Genomic DNA, 17,125 nt, shown 5'->3' on the forward strand with positions numbered 1-17,125 from the left:
AATTTGGCTGAAATGCGTTCATCTTTCATGTCAATGTTGTGAGAGCTTCAACTTTGCGATCATTGGCCTCATGCAGGGATTTTCACTTGCCGTATATTTCCAGATAATCCTACATGGCTAGCGAGCCGGTTTCGACATTCACGCTGGTAATTGCCGGACAGTGTTGAAAGAACTATTTGGTCCCAACAAGCATTGCGGAGAGATATCGAGCTGTCTTGAACTGAATTGGTATGACAGAGAATCTACAATTCGTCTTTATATACTTCCTCACTCCCCTCATGTGATTCCTCCTCCCACTCCCCATCCTCCTCGTCTACAGCCTCAACTGGTTCCTGCTTGCCAGCCCCCATTCCTTTTCCAGCGCCCTTTTCTGTTTTGCCTTGCTTCGAAGCGTTCTCCTCTTTTGCTTTACCACCCTTCTTTTCCTTGGACGTCTTCTCGTCCTCATCATCAGCTTCAATGATGCCTCTGAACTCCCTCCCTCTTGGCGTGTCAACAAGATCGAGCTTCCATCCTTTCTTTCCAGCCAACTTTCGCAGATTGTTCTTCAACTTCTCAACGTCCTTTGGATCTGGGATATTCAGTCTCTTCATCTCCTCCTTCGACATTTGCGTGCCATCACTGCTTGCGACGGTGCCGACGTAGGTCTCCTTGCCGCCACCAACCACAACACTCTTCTCGATGACGTTGCCTTCGCTGCCAACAAGAGCCTTTGCGCCAACCTCGATACCACCGATGACGGGTCCGCGCTTTGTAGAGCCTTCAAGACCGTCGGTAATATCTCGTAGAGGGTTTGTGTTCGCATTGTCTTCTGACTCCGCCAGGGCGAGAAGGCGCTCTGTTTCACGGGCCTTGGCTTTAAGTGCAGCAGCTGTCCATTCTTCGGCGTCGGTTGCAGGAATGACAGCCTGACAGGTGATTGGGTGTGCGAGATTCTTCTGCGGAGGCAAGAAAGCCACGTCATGACAAAGTCGCGGCGTATCTATGACCATGAGGTAAGAGCAGGTGCTCGTCTCCTTGATCATAGCGATTCTATCGGCGGACTGAGGGTTGCAATGGAACTAGCATTCGGTCAGTAATTTCCCCTAAGGTAGGTGTGGAAAACAGCTTACCTGTACGTCAATCTTGCGAGGCTCGTGAGTCAGATCGCACACCGTTCCATCTGTGAGGCGCTGCACCATGTATCTGCTGGAACCCTTCGACTCCAAGCGGGGGACTTCCAATGCCTTCTCCTCTTCATCCGGCGCGTTGCCCTCGTCGTCAAGAGCGTCCTTGCTGCCCTGTTCGCTGCCCAGTGTCTTGCGCGCGTGTTCTTTCTTGCGCTTGTCATCCTTGGAGAAGCGACCGAGCACAAAGCTGTACACGCTCGTGTCCTCAACTGGAGGGTAGATGGGCACGCCACGACTTGGGGGCAGCTGGTGGAATTGCTTGACCTCATCTTTGTAGCAGAAGCTGTAGCTCCACCACCCGCTCAGGTAGTAGATGCAGTTGCCACGCATGCCCTCTAGCAACTCCCATCCACGGTCTGTTGCACGCACGAGCTCCTTCTCCTCCTCCGCCTTTGCCTCTTCCGCGCTTGTAGAGTTATGTTGTGGCACATCATCTGGTATGTTGGGTATGCTGCATAGATATCGCTGTCCCTGCAGAACCACAGCTTCGTATATGACCGGCAGCGCATCTTCGACGGGGGGTGCATTTGCGGAAGGTCGCTCGTGTTTAGCAAGATCCTGTGTATGCTGCGAGTTGGCCTTGCCCGTGCTGGTACTGCCGAGCGGCGTCTGTTGGTTGAGGAGAGCGGTCGCATCGTCCTCCAGTATGAATGTGTCTGGCCATGCGACCTCGTACTGGCTACTGTAAGCTCGTGCACCTCTACTGGTCTGAACCGCATGCCGTCATACCTGTGGAAACGCGAGCAGGTCGTCAAAGACGCTGAACGCATGCTGGTGCGCGAGAGTAAGGCGCAACACTGCCGGTAGCGCCCAGAAGCCCCTCATCTTGGGATACTAACAGGTGCAGGGCCGAAGCTCGAGAAGGATTATAAGCTGTAGCTTGGATGGAGACAGATGGTCACTTCCGGGACCTGACGCGCTAAGCTCGGAATGGTGGACCACGATAGTGTAGACCTCGAACAACAAACGCGGTAATTTATTGATGATCATTATCTCTACTATACATCCTGTTTTCTAAGATCTACATAATTCTTTCGAGCCACCGAGAGACGCTGCTATTCGATGTCAGTTTGAAATGGTCCCTGTTCTGTAGATTTGCAGGCCAGCTATATAGCGACGACACGACAAACAATGACTATGGCAACCGTCAACACCCGCTAACAATTCAAATGGATATCATGTAAAGTACGAAGAGAAAAATACAAGGAACGGTCGTATCATGTCTCGGTAAGTCCATCAGCTCTCCTATTGCCTGAGGACTTCGAAACTTTGGTTAGTGATCCTTGGATCTTTGCCAGAACCTAGATAGAACTCGCAGCGAAACTTGAGGCATTCTGTGCCACGCGAGTCCTGATACACCTGGATTATATCACCTGTGTGAAGATGTCCAAACAGAGCTCTTCCTTTTTCGTCCTTTTGCTTGAGGTGCTTGCCGTTGACCGAGATGCCGTGTGTTGCGCATGTCCAGATGCCCACATTCAATCTCTCGAGGCTTGTCCAATCTTTGTTTCTCTGTGATAATTGCTGCACCGTCTCAGCACTATCGCCACCCGATGAGTACCAGAAGATGATGAAGGCCGTCTTTGGAATGCGGGTGTCTCGGCTCTGATCGTACACAATTGTATTGTTTGCAAGTCGTCCCCAAGATGTCTTGCTTTTGTCAATATTAAGCACAAGGCTTGGCACGAAAGAATCAGCAGTCGCTACCAGCTTGCCCAAGCGTCTGGGCGGAGGTCTGATGTCAAGCTCAGCTGGCAATGAGGGTACTTCTGCAGATGGTGATGAAGCTTGCGCCTCACCTATTTGTGACCCACTTGCAAAACTGCTGCTTGCATTTGACCCTCGTGTTGTTTCTTCATAGGCGGAGGCGCCAGCTGTTGCCTCTTTTTGAGCACCAACAAAATCGAACCCACTAACTCGCGATGCGTGCTCCAAGTTGTGCGTATTTGGATCGAGGGGATCGTAGTAGTAGGAAGCTGTCACAGGGAGGCTAATCTGGCGATTTGACGCAGATGGTCGAGCTTTTGGTGTTGGCTCGCTAATCTGACTGGCAAATCGAGAAGATTGCTCAAGTGAATTGTGCTGAGGGACATCCGGCGTTCGGGGTGTGGCTGGTTCGTTTGGACTGTAGACCCCAGAGCCAGGCGAGGCTGGAGAGGTCATGTACAACTCTCGCACGAGAGACTCAGTACCCAGAAGGCTAGGCGAAGAGAAAGCTCTGTCAAGATGTGGAGGAGCACTGAAGGGTATCTCGCGCTCCGCACCACCTGTAGTATGGCTAAAGATAGGCGCACTATCACGGTAGTCGGAGCCAGTGAGGTCCGGTTGGGAGAGCGCTTCTTGTGCATGATCTTGCAGGATGCCGGAGCTTTGCAAAGCAGACTGGCCAATCTCACCAAAGAGTCGTGGTTGCCGAGGCGTGGGCATGACTTTAAAACTCTCTTCCTCGTCGATGACACGGTCGGATTGGAAGGAAGCTTCGGCGCTTGATTCCTCATCATGGTCGCGCACCTGATTGCGAGGGTAAAGAGGATCTGCACGTATGCGCTTCGGTTTTCTGCTTTCCCCGACAAGCGCAAGCAGCTCGTCATCTACATCCGCTTCGTCTTCCGACTCGGGTATCTCATCTTCTTCAAGTTCGTCCCCGATGCTCAATTGAGACAGTTGTGATTCGGCCTCCTCTTCTTCCTCTTCAACAATGGATTGAAGTGCTGGGTCAGGTGGAATTGCGGCGCCATCCTTCAACCAGGGATGACTGAGACAAGCGCGGGCGTCAGGTCTCTCAGAAGGGTCTATCTGGAGCATTTGCATAAGAAGGTCGATGCATGGAGCTGATACTCCCACTTTTTCAAGTGCTGTAGGCTTCAGTGGGGTAGTAGTAATGTTGTTGTACATGGCCTGGCCAGTGGCATCGGCAATACCCTTGAATGGCGGCTCGCCACACAAGGCATACCATAAAACGCCGCCAAATGACCAGATATCCACGGACGAACTATACTGGTGGAATTGCTTCGCTCCTCTTCGTCGCTTGGTGCCTTTGGACTCTCCAAAGTCGGGAAAGACCTCAGGAGCGCAATACAACAGAGTTCCACAGAACGTTTTGAGGAAAGTCTCCTCGTGTTTGACGACTTTTGAAAGGCCGAAATCCGATAGCTTGACTTTGAGTGGATCGACATCAGAGATGAGAATATTGTCCGGCTTGATATCGCGATGTGTGATCTGTGAGCGATGGAGGTAGGTCAGGGCACCCAGGATCTGCTGGCCGATGGCTCGGACCAGTCTCTCGCTCATTGGGCCGTTCTGATTGAGGTATGCCTGGAGGTCGCCATGGCGCACGTATTCCATGATGATGTACAGGTAGTCGCCTTGGTCGTGGTATTCGACAAACTCGACAATGTTTGGATGTCGCAGCCCCTGCATTATTCTCATCTCGTTGTCGATTTTCTTGTCCAGCTGTCCATTCTTCATGAAACGACGCTTTTCTAGCTCTTTTGCTGCAAGAAGCTTGCCCTCCATTTTAGTGGCTAACAGGTGTACTGTTGCGAACGCGCCTTTGCCGATGATACCTGATACAAATAAGTACTTCACCCAGGGGAATAATGCTCAGCAACATACCAACAATGTTGTAGTTCATGCCACCATCCCATTTCATCGTTGGGCCACCATAGTTCTTACCGATGCGCTGCGCAACTTGGCGACGTTAGCACTATGCCCACGTTTAATCAATTACAAACTGACCTTTGGTCTTGTCCTCGCCTTTTGCGCAGTCGGCAATATATCGCTGAAGGTTCTCTCGGAAGCGATCGGAATGCGACACACGGGAAGGTACACGGACAATGAACTTGATCATTTCGGCGTCGTTAGAGCTCTGTATGCAGATGATGGATCCTGAGCCGATCATACGAATCTTGCCGAAACGACTGTCCTTTTGCTTCAGCAGCTGATCGTCGACGATGGTGCCGTTAGTTGACAGGTCTTCTACCATCAGTATACCGTCTAGATTGAGATAAACACGAAAATGTTGGTTGCTGATGCGCTTGCCAGAATCTTGACCAAATACAACATCGGCACTGTTTGGGTTTCGTCCGAAGATGAAGCCCAGTTCTTTGAATCGTAGAGTATTCGCTGAGGACATACGCAGAGCAAGGTCGGCGCCTGCCCTCGAGCTTTGGCCTACTCTGTCTCCATTGCCATTTATGATGATCGTTTCCTGTTCCTCAATATCGACTATAGATGCATTCATCGAGTTGGGGTCGAGAGAGTTGCGGAATAGAACGTGCTGAGGACGGGACTCTGCCGTGTTCTCGACAATCTTAATTGCAGATGGCGTAGCAGGGTGCAGTATTACAAGCACATCGGCAATGTCGCCATCGTTGAGTCCCGAGTTGTTCCGCCCCAACCGACGCGGGTCAAGAACTTGCTGTGTGGACGGCTGGGTCTGCGACATGATTTGTGAGCGAGAGTATGGTGGCGGAGGTGTATTGGGACGATCGAGATACTCGTGCAACGGGTCTTGTGGAGCGTTACGACAAAGTGCCATGGGGTGGTTGGTCTCCGAATGGAAAGCCTGTGTTCGATTCGTGCGAGGGGTTGCGGGTGCTGAGTGGCAGTCAGAGTGGATAACGGTTCCCCTAAGGGTTTCCCGTGCTCAATTGCGCCGATTTTATCACGTCCTGTCTTCCAAGCTAATGAGACATAATAACACTGCCAATAGCAATGCGTCGAGCTCTATACCAATAGCTTCCCGATAACAGCGCGATCTCTGGCCGAGCGTAGTGTTATCCTGGCGCCAAAGAGATCCCAAACTGTAGCAAGTGGTTTATTGTTGACCGATGACGTATTCGTCTCTACTGCTTGAAATTGCGCGTTCTCACAGCGGGTATGATCGCGTCAGACTCGACTCGTCGCTGATGAGGCAGCCGTGTGCTGGTGTGGAGCGAAGCTCCCGAGACGTCGATCGAAGGTACGGCGTAGGTGTAGCGAAAGCTTTATGTAGAAAATTCTGTAAGGCGTCGCAAGGCAGCCGTTTGCCTCGTCTGAAGGAACGTGTGGGGGGATTCGACGCGGAGGGTTGCCCTGGGAACAAGATCGTCGTCGAAGCTTCAATTGTCAGCGGGAGCGATCGCGGTGGGGCGTTTCAGATGGAAATGCTGCAATTGCTGCGAATGCGACGACGTACAATGCGAAAACCAGTAACAAGAAAACCGCGACCGCCGTAGAAAGTGAGGGTGAGCAGTTCTCGTGGGTTCGGAGCTGTGAGACATTCCGGGCTGCGCAGCGCTGATTGGTCAACTCAGCCCACACAGGCAGCACCCCATCGCCACGCAATCACGTTTCTGACTGACTCGACGCGTTGAACCGCTAAACGGACGCGTCAAATATTTCATACGTCACTTGTCATGTCGCCAGACGACATTGCATGACCACCAATTGGAGCCGTCTTGTCAGACTTTGTTTTCTTCACGCTAGCAGGCTGCAGTATTGATTTCAGGGCTCATCCAAACCCAAAGTGCGCAAACAGTATTCATCTCGGGAGATCATCTGTAACTCAAAGAGCGCCGTGCAGTGTGCACCGACCGCGTATCCACTTTTCTTCCCGTAGGCATTGGCAGTGACAAACAAGTGGTGTATTTTCATCAAGATTTTGCATTGCCGATGTAAACATGCGGCCTCGAATGTATCTACATACACCGAAAATGACATAGAAACATCACGAGAATCGTGACTTGAGTCACCCCACAGTCCTACAGGCAGACGTGCAAAGACGACACCCAAGTCGGTACTGTGGACTCAATGCGGACCAGACTGTAGCCAGCCTGCAGGTAGCAGCATCCATCTCATGTCAATTTAGTCTGAAAACTGCACATTATCAAACATCAAAAGATCCTTTGGTTCCAAATAGATAGCACCATTCAGTACGTATCAGGAGCTTCATCTCATCTGTCACTCGAATTATGGCAGATCACCTACACGGGGCGCCTCACGATTTGCATAGGCCATGAAAGAATGTATTAACGATCTAGAATTGCATCATTAAGACAATGTGTAGATGACATCGCTGATTACGGAATGTGACAATAGGTAGGCTTAGGAGGTAAAGACGCGATACAGCAAGATCACGGTGCACTGGTGCGCAAGGAGCTTACATCATCAAGAGCATATTGGAGCGGCAACGTAGGATATAGAACGAAACTTGAATTTGCTCGAACGAGTTGAAAGCTAGAAAACTATGTACATAAATGTCTTCACATCAGCGTCGTTGGTAAAAAACCCTACTCTAATGAACCATACTCTTTCCAATCTCACTTTCCCAGTTGTGCGCCCTCTCAAAACCGTTAGAATGTGTTTGGTAGTCAGTCATGGCCTGAATGACCTCGTCTCTCGATGTCACAACGAAAGGTCCATACTGTACAATGGGCTGGTCAAGCGGCAGGCCAGCGACAAGAATGAATCTCGACTCTTTCTCTGCGCCCTCTTCGACCGAAGCTTCGATGCTGTCACCGTCCGACTCAAAAACAACATTGTGGTACTGCTCAATCGGTCGCGACTCGCCGCCAGAAGAGAATATTGTGGTGCCGTTCAACAGGTACGCGAAGGCATTCCAGCCCTTGGGCAAAGACTGCTTGACGGTACCGCCGGGCTGGACTGTGAAGTCCAGAAGCCAGACGGGTGTGTACGCCAGTTCCTTCAGAGACTCTACACCATAGGCTTGACCAGAGATAACCTTCGCCGTGACTTTGCCGTCTTCTGATGTGGCCTGAGGGATCTCCTTGGCTCGCAGATCGCGGTACCTCGGTTCGCAGGACTTGAGTTCCTTGGGCAGATCGACCCAGAGCTGCATTCCTACGTTCGCGTCGCCGTTCTCGTTCTGTCTCGGCATCTCGGCGTGCACGATTCCTTTCCCTGCAGTCATGAATTGCAAATCGCCTGTCTCGATTGTGCCCTTGTTGCCTGCGAAGTCCTCATGGTCCACAGCACCAGATAGCAGATATGTGATAGTCTCTTGTCCACGGTGAGGGTGGTCGGGGAAACCAGCGCCAGGGGGGATGCTGAAATGATCGAGCATAAGGAAGGGCGAGAAGTTGCGGAGTTTGGGTGTGCCAACAGAGCGGCGGACGCGCGCGCCAGCGCCTTCAGACTGCTCGATCGCAAGGAAGGACTTGGCGATCTTGCGGGGTGCTGTGGTGCTGAATTGCTCGTCTGGGATGACGGGCAGGCCGCGGAACATATTGGAAGCCATGTCTGTAGAGGTAGTTGTGAAGTTGCGTGTAGGTGTGAAGTGCTTGGTTAAGCTGGTGAAGCGTGCTAGCATATATGGGTTGTTGTAAATTGCTGTAGCAATTGCGAGGATGGCGAAAAAGATAGAGGAGAGGACCTTCATCAGTCAAATGGAAGGGCTATATACGACAAAGCTCGAGAATCTTCGAGGTGGGCTTTAAAGAGACTCATGACCTGTGCTTGGTAAATATTTAGGAAGCAGCACATCAGGGCTGTAGGGCTTAGCGTACTTTCTGCTTTGTCAAGCTGAGCAAAGCAGATGAAATGCGATGAGATGTGGGGCACGTGGGGCATGCGGAGTGGCGGAAGGCGCAACAGCCAATAGCCGCGGACATGATTCCGCACACAAAGTTCACTGCTGTCGGAGTTGTTTTAGTACGTCACGTCTCGGATATCACAACAGCCGTGGAATGTACTCTCATTTGGAAATTTGTCAGCTACGAAATAATGATGTGATGAACACCTGCAAATTGAGAATCTCGGTGCATATCTCAACGAACAACGTGTGAGGCAGAAGGTATTGATCCTTTCAGGTACACAATTAGACCTGCTCACGCCTGAGCGTATCGCGCTTCTCGTCGTCACTACTGCCTCCGTCACTGTCCATCCTGATGGCTGTAGTATCGCCCGAGAATTGGTCGACATTCGTCTTCGCAAACCTCCTTGCGGACACCTTGTTCTCGAACAAGACGTCCAGCTCGGCAAACGTCCGATCCTTTGTCTCGGGCAACATGAACCACATGAAGGTAATGAGCAGGGCAGTAAGTCCAGCATAGAAGAACCCGGTCATACCGGCCCAGTTCCATTCTGTGGGCGAGAGCATACGTGGAACGACGATGTTGTTAAAGATACTGCCCTAGCAGAATGTGAGTACGCCATTTTCACCATCTTGCGGATTCAGAAGAAACTTACCAGGTTGTATACATTGCGTGCGAGAACCACAGTCTTGATCTTCAAACGTGTTGAAGACATTTCCGCAACGAGAGCATAGCACACAGGTCCAACTGTAAAGTTGTAGAAGAGCGTGTAGACCAGCAAGATGCTTCCCAGAGCCCATGCTGCACCAGTGTTTTCGCGGGAAATAACACCGAGACCTCCGATGACCATAAGGAAGCCAAAAAGGATGACCAGGCCATAGATGTACAGCGTTCGACGTCCAATGCGGCGCATGAGGAACCACGAGCCGATGGTCCCAATGAAACCAAGGCAGTACTGTCCGATGTTTAGGTTGAGAGCACCTTCTTCATTGAGTCCGGATTCGCGATATATCTGTACCGAGTATCCCATCATCGCAGCACCGCACAGCGCTTGCGTAAGCCAGACGACACAAGCGATGACAGTTCGTCGCTTTTCAACACCTTTAAAGCAATCGAGATAATTGACGCCCTCATTCATTGCTTGTTCGAGGTCATTCGTATGCCTAATCAAGGCAAGAGCATGATCTGGATCGAATCGGACGTCAGGCTGTGGGGTTGTGGCTTTCACAAGAGAGGCCCTCGCTTCCTCGTAGCGGCCCTTACGGACAAGCCACCAGGGTGACTCGGGGGCCATGTAAGCCCCGAGAAAGATGAAAGGAACCCAGACCCACTGAATGGCGACCGGAATGCGCCAGCCCCAGTCGTTACCAAGCGTTTGGCAGCCGCGGAGTGCGCCTGCAGCTACTAACTGGCCCATGACCCAGCATAGATTGATGTATGTCGTCAGATAAGGGCGAATGGTTGCGGGCGTGATATCCGAGGCGTAGGTGACAGTAAGAGTTTGGAAAATTCCCCAGGGCAGTCCGAGCAGTACAGAACCAGCCACGACCATGCCGATGCTCTGAGCGAAGAAGTGGAGGAAGTTGAACAAAATCGATGCAAAGACTGCTCCATACATGGTCTTCTTGTACCCGTACCATTCTGAGATATAACCATTGGCCCAAAGACCAATGATAGAGCCTGCTTGGACACCATTTTGGATGCCGGCTTGCCAGGCGGCTGAAATCCTCGGGCTGCCGTCTGCATCCAGCTCTGTGCCGAAGCGCTGACGGAACTGATCGTATCCTAGGAACGAGCCCATTGCGGCAAGATCATACCTAGAGGATGATTAAAAGGACTCTGAGGACGGGAATGGTCAACTCACCCTTCCATCACTACCGCCAAGGACATGATCATACTAAAGATAATTGCAGGTTTGTATAGGCGGATAGCCTGTCGAACAGTCATAGACTTCTCTGCATCGGTGGCAAGCCTCGCAGCCTCCTGTTGTTGCCCCATGTTGGAGCGGACAACACTGAGCCGTCGCATGGCCTCGTCGTTGACACGAACCGTGCCATCATTGACATGGTCGTGTGCGACTACTGAAGATAGTCGTCTTTTTTCTTCAGACATGGTGTTCGATAAGATTAAATTGTAAGTGTAGGTGCAGAGTTCATCCAAAATTGGTCGTGCGTGCAACAGCAAGAGTCGCAACACCGGATGCAGGCCTGACTATATACTTCAGACATCTCATATAGAGAAAGGCTCATTGCCACCTACGGAGGCCAATGCCTGGCTTGACCTCATGGATGGTTGCGGCACACTTGTGTCCAAGAGCCGAGAGCTTGAGCGGGTTACCATAACCACAACGTGAGCCAAGGTAGGTCGACAAGAGCACCGGATGTGCCACCCCGCGAAATTGAGCCTCAAGAAGCTACCAAGCTCGGACGCCAAGGGCTAGTCGAATCTGGGGATCTGGCGATGGCAAGTGCAGCCGCATACAAAACAAAGAACCTGGTCCCATTATACGGATACTACGCTCGAAAGTGGTTAAAGAGAGGCCTAGAGACCATGCAGCCCAGTTTGGAGCAAATCATAGACGTGATCCGACCGGATGCAGGAGAAGGCTAAACACGTGGTGAATCTGGGGTAAACACACAGCTGGTCCTTGCATTGCTTGTTGTTCGGATGTCGGCTCGGATATGACGATGCCCAGGAAAATTACGCGCTGTTTTATGGTGGCGGAACTTGTGCAGAACGACAGTTCAACAACTTGTGTAAAACCGACCCTCTGGATCGAAGTCCGGTGTGATCTTCGCGTTGGCACAGATAACTGCATTCTTGAGTGTTCGCTAATCTTCTTGGCCATGAGATGACCTCGAGTCGTCCGCTTGCAGCTCAACTACATTCCTGCGCTGTAAGCAATAGCTCCAAGTATATACTAAAGCCCGATTCAGCCAGAAAACAAACACCATACGGAGCTGCAATGGTAACAGATAGCCTACACATGCGGACGGCGCTAGTCGGAACTGGCGGCGTGTTGGTCGCGTGACAGTGAAAGACAGTGCGCTACTTTGAGCTGGGCACGAAGGACCGGAAGTTTGCAATTGACCGCCTCATTTCGGAAACCTAGAGCTTCTACATGCGAGAACAGATGGTACATACTAGCTAGCACACATCTTTCACCTTGCACGAAGCCCGGGATCTGGTATCGTGAACAACACAATTTCAAGTGTGGGGCTTGGAGGTATAGATTTCTCTCGTCGGCATCGTATAACTCCCCATCCGCACCTTGCTCTTATCAATACGCATTGCGCGATGGGTAGTTGAGCTGGAGACAGATAGTGTGGGTTGGCGGTGCACGGAAGGTGCTACCAATCCAACACATTGACTACCTCACCTATGCATCACACAGTCCTCAAACCTGAGTGGTGTCCGTTCTCATACCTACCAACCCATTGACTCTTCATTCTTAATCAGCGATAATAATGCCGGGGACAGGTTATGCACCAATCTTCCCGCGGTCAGAAATCGTCACATAGGATAGGTGTAGGCGCTGGTGTTTGCACACAGTGGAAGAAGAGAAACTAGGTCAGCTGGTTGCTGTGAAGTGACTGACGGTGTTAAATTGTCACCTGTGACGTAGTTGGTGGAAGTTGAATATGCAGCTTTGTAATGTAATACTGTCTGAGCATGTCTCAGACGACCCTCGCCCAAGCCTCATCCTCCTTTCAAACCCCTTACTTACAAGCTGGACCACTCTTCATAACCACGAAGAAATAACGGCAGACAATGCAACTTGGTCGACAACGGTGTTCTGCTCGGTGATTGAGCAATACAAGTCGCCATTCCAAGGTATATTGCGCCTTCAAGACTGTGGTTGAGAAGCCAAGAATATTAACAAGAAGAAAGGGATTCAATCTGGAAATTGCACAACCAAATGTTGCAATGGGCTTTGAAGATCCTCTTCCACGGAAAACCCCCAGATCAATCGACAATGTGGTGCACGGGACCCGCCAGTCTTCGTTGAACCTCGGACCAAGAGGCCATTCTCCTCTTCTCAAAAGCCCAAAGTGTATCTTTGACGGCATGCGTCCAAATCCAATTGTCGCAGAGGATGAGATCGTCGTCGTCGCCGTAGAAGCTAGTTGGGACATCTACTTCCCAGATTCTGACTGCGTCGTCGTCAGCCCAGTCTCGGGTGTCTTTTGGGGTTCGGTGGTTCGAGTTGACATCTACCAGGACAACATCTAGGCTCCGTCCCTTGTATGTGGTGAAGAGGCTGTTGATATCTGTTGCGCTTAACTCCACTGGTCGTAGTAGGACCAGCGTGTGCAAGGTGGATACAGAGAAGCAGAATCTCATCGCTAGATCGTGGAGATCTTGTATCGTAATAGCCAGCCTCTTCAAATTTGGTGGTGGGTAACGAAAGTAATCGAGCACATCGTAGCTTGCGACTAGCTCTTCTAGATTCGACATGCCCAGGAATATGTCCGTTCCCCTTCGGGAAAGTCTGACGTTCTCAACCTCGCTTTGTGTCGAATAGACAGGCTGCATGTCTAGCATCAGCCTTTTGAGGGTCGGGCCTATGTGGTTGCAAAGATCCAGGATTTGTGGGAGCCGAACCATAGGGGTGTGTCGAGCGCTTCCCGGTTCCTCGTTCGGCATTTCCATTGGTGATATAAACACAGAGGCGATTGACTGGGTAATCTTGGAAGTATGCCACAGCTCATCAAGGCGTCCAGCCTGCCCATAGGCAAGTGATTGAGGATGGTTGCCACCAAGGTCGAGTCCCATCGTTCTTCTAAAGCATGCATAGCTCATACAATCTCTCAAGTAGAGGCAGTGACGATATAGGTATCTTGATGCAATTGTATACATTGAGCGTGAAGTGAGAGAGAGTGCTCGCAAAGTCTTCGTAATGAGGCTTGAAGGATCGAATATAGGGTGTTCTTCATGGGAAGATCCAACGAGCTGATCAAGGACGTTGAGTATGATCTCCAGCGGTAATCTGACATGCATCGCCATTGCTGTATACATGCAAAATCTGAGTATGTTTACAACTGAGATATTGACTTATGAGGTTTGGTGAAGGTGGAGAAACACTTCAACAGCAAGAATAACCGACGATGACTTACGTCACAGGCGCTAGCGTAGGCACTATACTGTAGGTAGCCACCACTATGGTCCTACACTCTTGCTTAACACGACTAGACAAAGCAATACAAAAGTGCGCCTTGCAGGTGTGTCTGGACATGGAGATTGCCAGAGGGAGAAACGAAGGTTCTTTCACATCTGGTGCAGGCGCCCACCACCCCGGACATACTACACTGTTACGAATGATAGAAAGGCAATTGATATAGTGTGGCTTGAAATGAGTTCATATGCTGCTCTTATTAAAAATTGTATCTTACAGTATGTGTAGTTAGTATGTATGCGTCCAGCAGGGCTATGCAAAACCGCAAATGAACTTTTCAGATCGAACATCAAGCCTTGACCTCCTTGTCGTCCCCAGTTGCTGGTGGCGCATCGCCCTTCTCCGTATCCAGCGGCAAACTCGCCTTACTCTGGCCCTTGCTAGCTCTCTTCAACCTCTTTGCCTCCTTCTCCGCCTCCCTCTCTGCTCTCCTTTCCTTCTCGATATCCAAACCGGTCTTCGTCTCCTCGTGATGCTTGTCCAATACATTGACTCCAATGAGTAGGGAAATCAGCAATCCGAGTGCGCCAAACACGGCATAAAGAATCCACATCTTGCTTAAGCTGTTTGCGAACGCGTCTCGCGCAATGGCCCTTTGCGGACCAGGGAGTGAATTAATAAGGCCGACATTCGCGCCTGCCGCGCCGCCACCAAAAGACGATGCGGTCTGATCGCCGAGAGAGGCACGCAGGTTCCCTTGCTGCGCTTTCATTTCATTTTGGAAGATCACGGAGCCGACGACGACTGAGATGGCCGAGCCAAGGTTGCGTGTGAAACCGAAGGTCGCTGTTGCTGTTGCAATGTCGCGTTTCTATCAATAAGTTAGCACATTGATATATTCAGATACCGATGACTTTGTTTGGGTCGGCACTAGCCCGTACTCGGAGTTGCACGCCAAAGTAAGGAGAGTCTGCCCCGCTGAAATCTGGATGTGGGGGTACTTACAGGGACGAGACTCTGCATGGCGATAAGAGGAGCTTGGAAGTTTGGTCCTACACCGATACCGGCAATAGCCTGGTAAATGATGATCTTCGCCCAACCCGAGTGCACTCCAAGGTCGATGAACAGTCCCGTACCAAGGGTCATCATGAACATGCCGAACCAAATAATGGGGCGATACTGGCCAGTCTTTCTAATCGTGATACCCGTCATAATCGAAAAAATGGAAAGAGCAATTGCAGTCGGAAGCAAGTAAACACCAGAAAGAATTGGCGTAGCACCAAGAACAGCCTGGAAGTACAGAGGCAAGAAGTAGTTGCCCGGAATGAAAACGAAGGCGTGACAGAAGCAGGTCCCGAGAGCAGCAACGTTCGAGCGCTTCGAGAAGATGCTCAGTGGCATAAGCGGGTAAGGTGCCAGTCGAGACTCGATCACGAAGAAAAGGCCAATAGTGACTGCACCAAAGATGATGAGACAGAGCACGATTGGCGAGTCCCATGGATGCGCAATACCACCATATTCTAGGCCAAGAAGAACCATGATGGTCCCTGAGACCATGGTCAAAGAACCAAGCCAGTCAACGGCTTTGAGGCCCTTGCGCAGGGGCGTCTTCGGCGTGTGGATGTCAAGGAAAAAGATAAGGATGATGAAAGCCAGGCCATCGAATGGTAGGTTAATCCAAAAACACCATCTGCGAGGGTCAGTACATTTCCGTGAGGTCCTTCGGAGCCAAGACTAACCTCCAATTAACCTTCTGCGTAAACAAACCTCCAACGATAGGTCCGAGACTGCTGGCAAGCGCCCATACACCTCCAATGATACCAAAGTATGCACCTCGATCGCGCATGGCGAACAGATCAGATATGGCAATGTTTACCAGCACAATGAGTCCTCCACCACCCATGCCTTGAACCACACGGGCTCCAATCAACATGTTCATGTTGACCGAGAGTGCGGCGATCAAGGAGCCGATGAAAAATATAGCATTGGTGATTAACAGACATGGCTTGCGACCGAAGATATCTGAGACCTTGCCCCAGATTGGAGTGGCGGCAGAGTTTGCGATGAGGTAGGCTGAACCAACCCATGTGTATCCAGATGCAGAGTTGAACTCTTCGGCAATGGTAGGCAGCGCAGTGGTAACAATCGTGATGTCGAGTGCGACAAGAAGTACGGCGATGGCGAGCGAGAACATGATCAGACTGATCTTCGCCTTGCTGCGCTGTGGCCGCTCCTCTTCTTGCGCTGCAGGCGCGGCAGGCGTGTCGGCGGCGACATCGTCCTCTTTGCTAGATGCGACCTCCTCTTTATTCTCATCCAATGTGCGCAGTGTGCTTTCTCCTCCTCCTCCTTCTCCTCCTGTCAGGGTGCGATTGCTTTGCGATGATGTCGGCGAATCGGTGGCGTCGTGACGTGCAAGGGTTGAGTCCGCGGTCAAGTCCGCTGTGTTCTGTGTTGAGCGCCCAGGCTTGTCGGTGTCGGTGGATAGGTCCATTATGTAGTCTCAGTCATGCGGGTGAGATCAGGAGAATGTAAGAGGAGAGCCGCTGCATGACAGTCGGCTCGGTAGAGCCTGCAAAATTACAATCGAGCAATAATCGCAATTGAGATCGCGCTTTGCGATCGGAGCTTGCGTACCTACCGACGCAGGGTTTAGCAGCCGCAGCGGCCTAGAACGATGCTTATTTCCGGAGATCATCGTGGGTGTGCTTTAAAACCTCAAATATCGTCAATTGGTGGGCAAAACATGTCAAGTCTTATAACGTTGTAAGATGCGCATTGCATAGGTTACACAGGTGCATGTACGTATGTACAAGCTCGCGCTGCACGTCTCACTCGGCAAACAATAGACCGTGACGCCGTGAAGTCCAGGGTGACAGGTTGCATGTGTCTTCGAGAAGGCGTAACGCAAAGTCACGAGCAATTTCAGTCTCGAGATTTGCCAAAAGAGAATGGATAGGAGGAACTCAGTAACATGATGCCCTCGAAAAGTATTTTGAGGCCCTCAATCTTTCTATCAATTTCCTGTTCTATCTCGCATGTGCGTGAGACCGGATCAAGGCATCATGGCCCACCTTTCAACAATGCAAGAGCGGGCATGATTGAACCGCCCCTTGTCCATAGAAACGATAGTGTTGTTCATCGAGAAGGTCTGGGGCGAGTATCAAGAAGTGGAGCGGCGATAGTGAGAGTGCTGTAGACCTATCGGGATGCCTGTTCAGGGAGCAGACTCAACACCAAGTCATCGGTTAGAAGTGCTTGTCTGCAACATATGTCATTTGTAGGTCAGTCAGCACCGAGAACAG

The 17,125-nt window shown here is 51.0% G+C and overlaps 6 protein-coding genes across 6 annotated transcripts; all 6 read right to left on the reverse strand.

Annotated features, from left to right (window-relative positions):
• Nucleotides 1-73: 73 nt before the first annotated feature.
• Nucleotides 74-2,043, reverse strand: C7974DRAFT_333013 (glucosidase II beta subunit-like protein-domain-containing protein). Its single transcript, XM_046139127.1, has 3 exons — nucleotides 1,899-2,043; nucleotides 1,113-1,844; nucleotides 74-1,061 (listed from the first exon to the last, which is right to left on the reverse strand). The coding sequence occupies exons 1-3, from the start codon at nucleotides 1,992-1,994 to the stop codon at nucleotides 243-245; spliced, it is 1,647 nt and encodes a 548-aa protein (XP_045999343.1). The 5' UTR covers nucleotides 1,995-2,043; the 3' UTR covers nucleotides 74-242.
• Nucleotides 2,044-2,414: 371 nt separating this feature from the next.
• C7974DRAFT_411568 (uncharacterized protein) lies at nucleotides 2,415-5,616 on the reverse strand (the record flags this gene model as incomplete). The annotated part of the gene is made up of 3 exons (XM_046143575.1): nucleotides 2,415-4,735; nucleotides 4,785-4,859; nucleotides 4,908-5,616. The coding sequence occupies 3 exons, from the start codon at nucleotides 5,614-5,616 to the stop codon at nucleotides 2,415-2,417; spliced, it is 3,105 nt and encodes a 1,034-aa protein (XP_045999344.1).
• Nucleotides 5,617-7,344: 1,728 nt separating this feature from the next.
• C7974DRAFT_390918 (RmlC-like cupin domain-containing protein) lies at nucleotides 7,345-8,690 on the reverse strand. The gene has a single exon (XM_046141517.1). It carries the CDS (start codon nucleotides 8,548-8,550, stop codon nucleotides 7,447-7,449), a length of 1,104 nt encoding a protein of 367 aa, XP_045999345.1. The 5' UTR covers nucleotides 8,551-8,690; the 3' UTR covers nucleotides 7,345-7,446.
• Nucleotides 8,691-8,988: 298 nt separating this feature from the next.
• On the reverse strand, nucleotides 8,989-10,816 carry C7974DRAFT_411570 (uncharacterized protein; the record flags this gene model as incomplete). The annotated part of the gene is made up of 3 exons (XM_046143576.1): nucleotides 8,989-9,303; nucleotides 9,360-10,521; nucleotides 10,569-10,816. 3 exons carry the CDS (start codon nucleotides 10,814-10,816, stop codon nucleotides 8,989-8,991), a joined length of 1,725 nt encoding a protein of 574 aa, XP_045999346.1.
• Nucleotides 10,817-12,638: 1,822 nt separating this feature from the next.
• Nucleotides 12,639-13,771, reverse strand: C7974DRAFT_390926 (uncharacterized protein). Its single transcript, XM_046141518.1, has one exon. The coding sequence runs from the start codon at nucleotides 13,721-13,723 to the stop codon at nucleotides 12,671-12,673; it is 1,053 nt and encodes a 350-aa protein (XP_045999347.1). The 5' UTR covers nucleotides 13,724-13,771; the 3' UTR covers nucleotides 12,639-12,670.
• Nucleotides 13,772-14,169: 398 nt separating this feature from the next.
• Nucleotides 14,170-16,314, reverse strand: C7974DRAFT_411572 (major facilitator superfamily domain-containing protein; the record flags this gene model as incomplete). The annotated part of the gene is made up of 3 exons (XM_046143577.1): nucleotides 14,170-14,691; nucleotides 14,826-15,510; nucleotides 15,560-16,314. The coding sequence occupies 3 exons, from the start codon at nucleotides 16,312-16,314 to the stop codon at nucleotides 14,170-14,172; spliced, it is 1,962 nt and encodes a 653-aa protein (XP_045999348.1).
• Nucleotides 16,315-17,125: the final 811 nt, after the last annotated feature.

This window comes from Boeremia exigua (genome assembly GCF_020726555.1).
Source record: "Boeremia exigua strain MPI-SDFR-AT-0100 chromosome Unknown C7974scaffold_4, whole genome shotgun sequence".
In the NCBI taxonomy this organism is placed as follows: domain Eukaryota; kingdom Fungi; phylum Ascomycota; class Dothideomycetes; order Pleosporales; family Didymellaceae; genus Boeremia; species Boeremia exigua.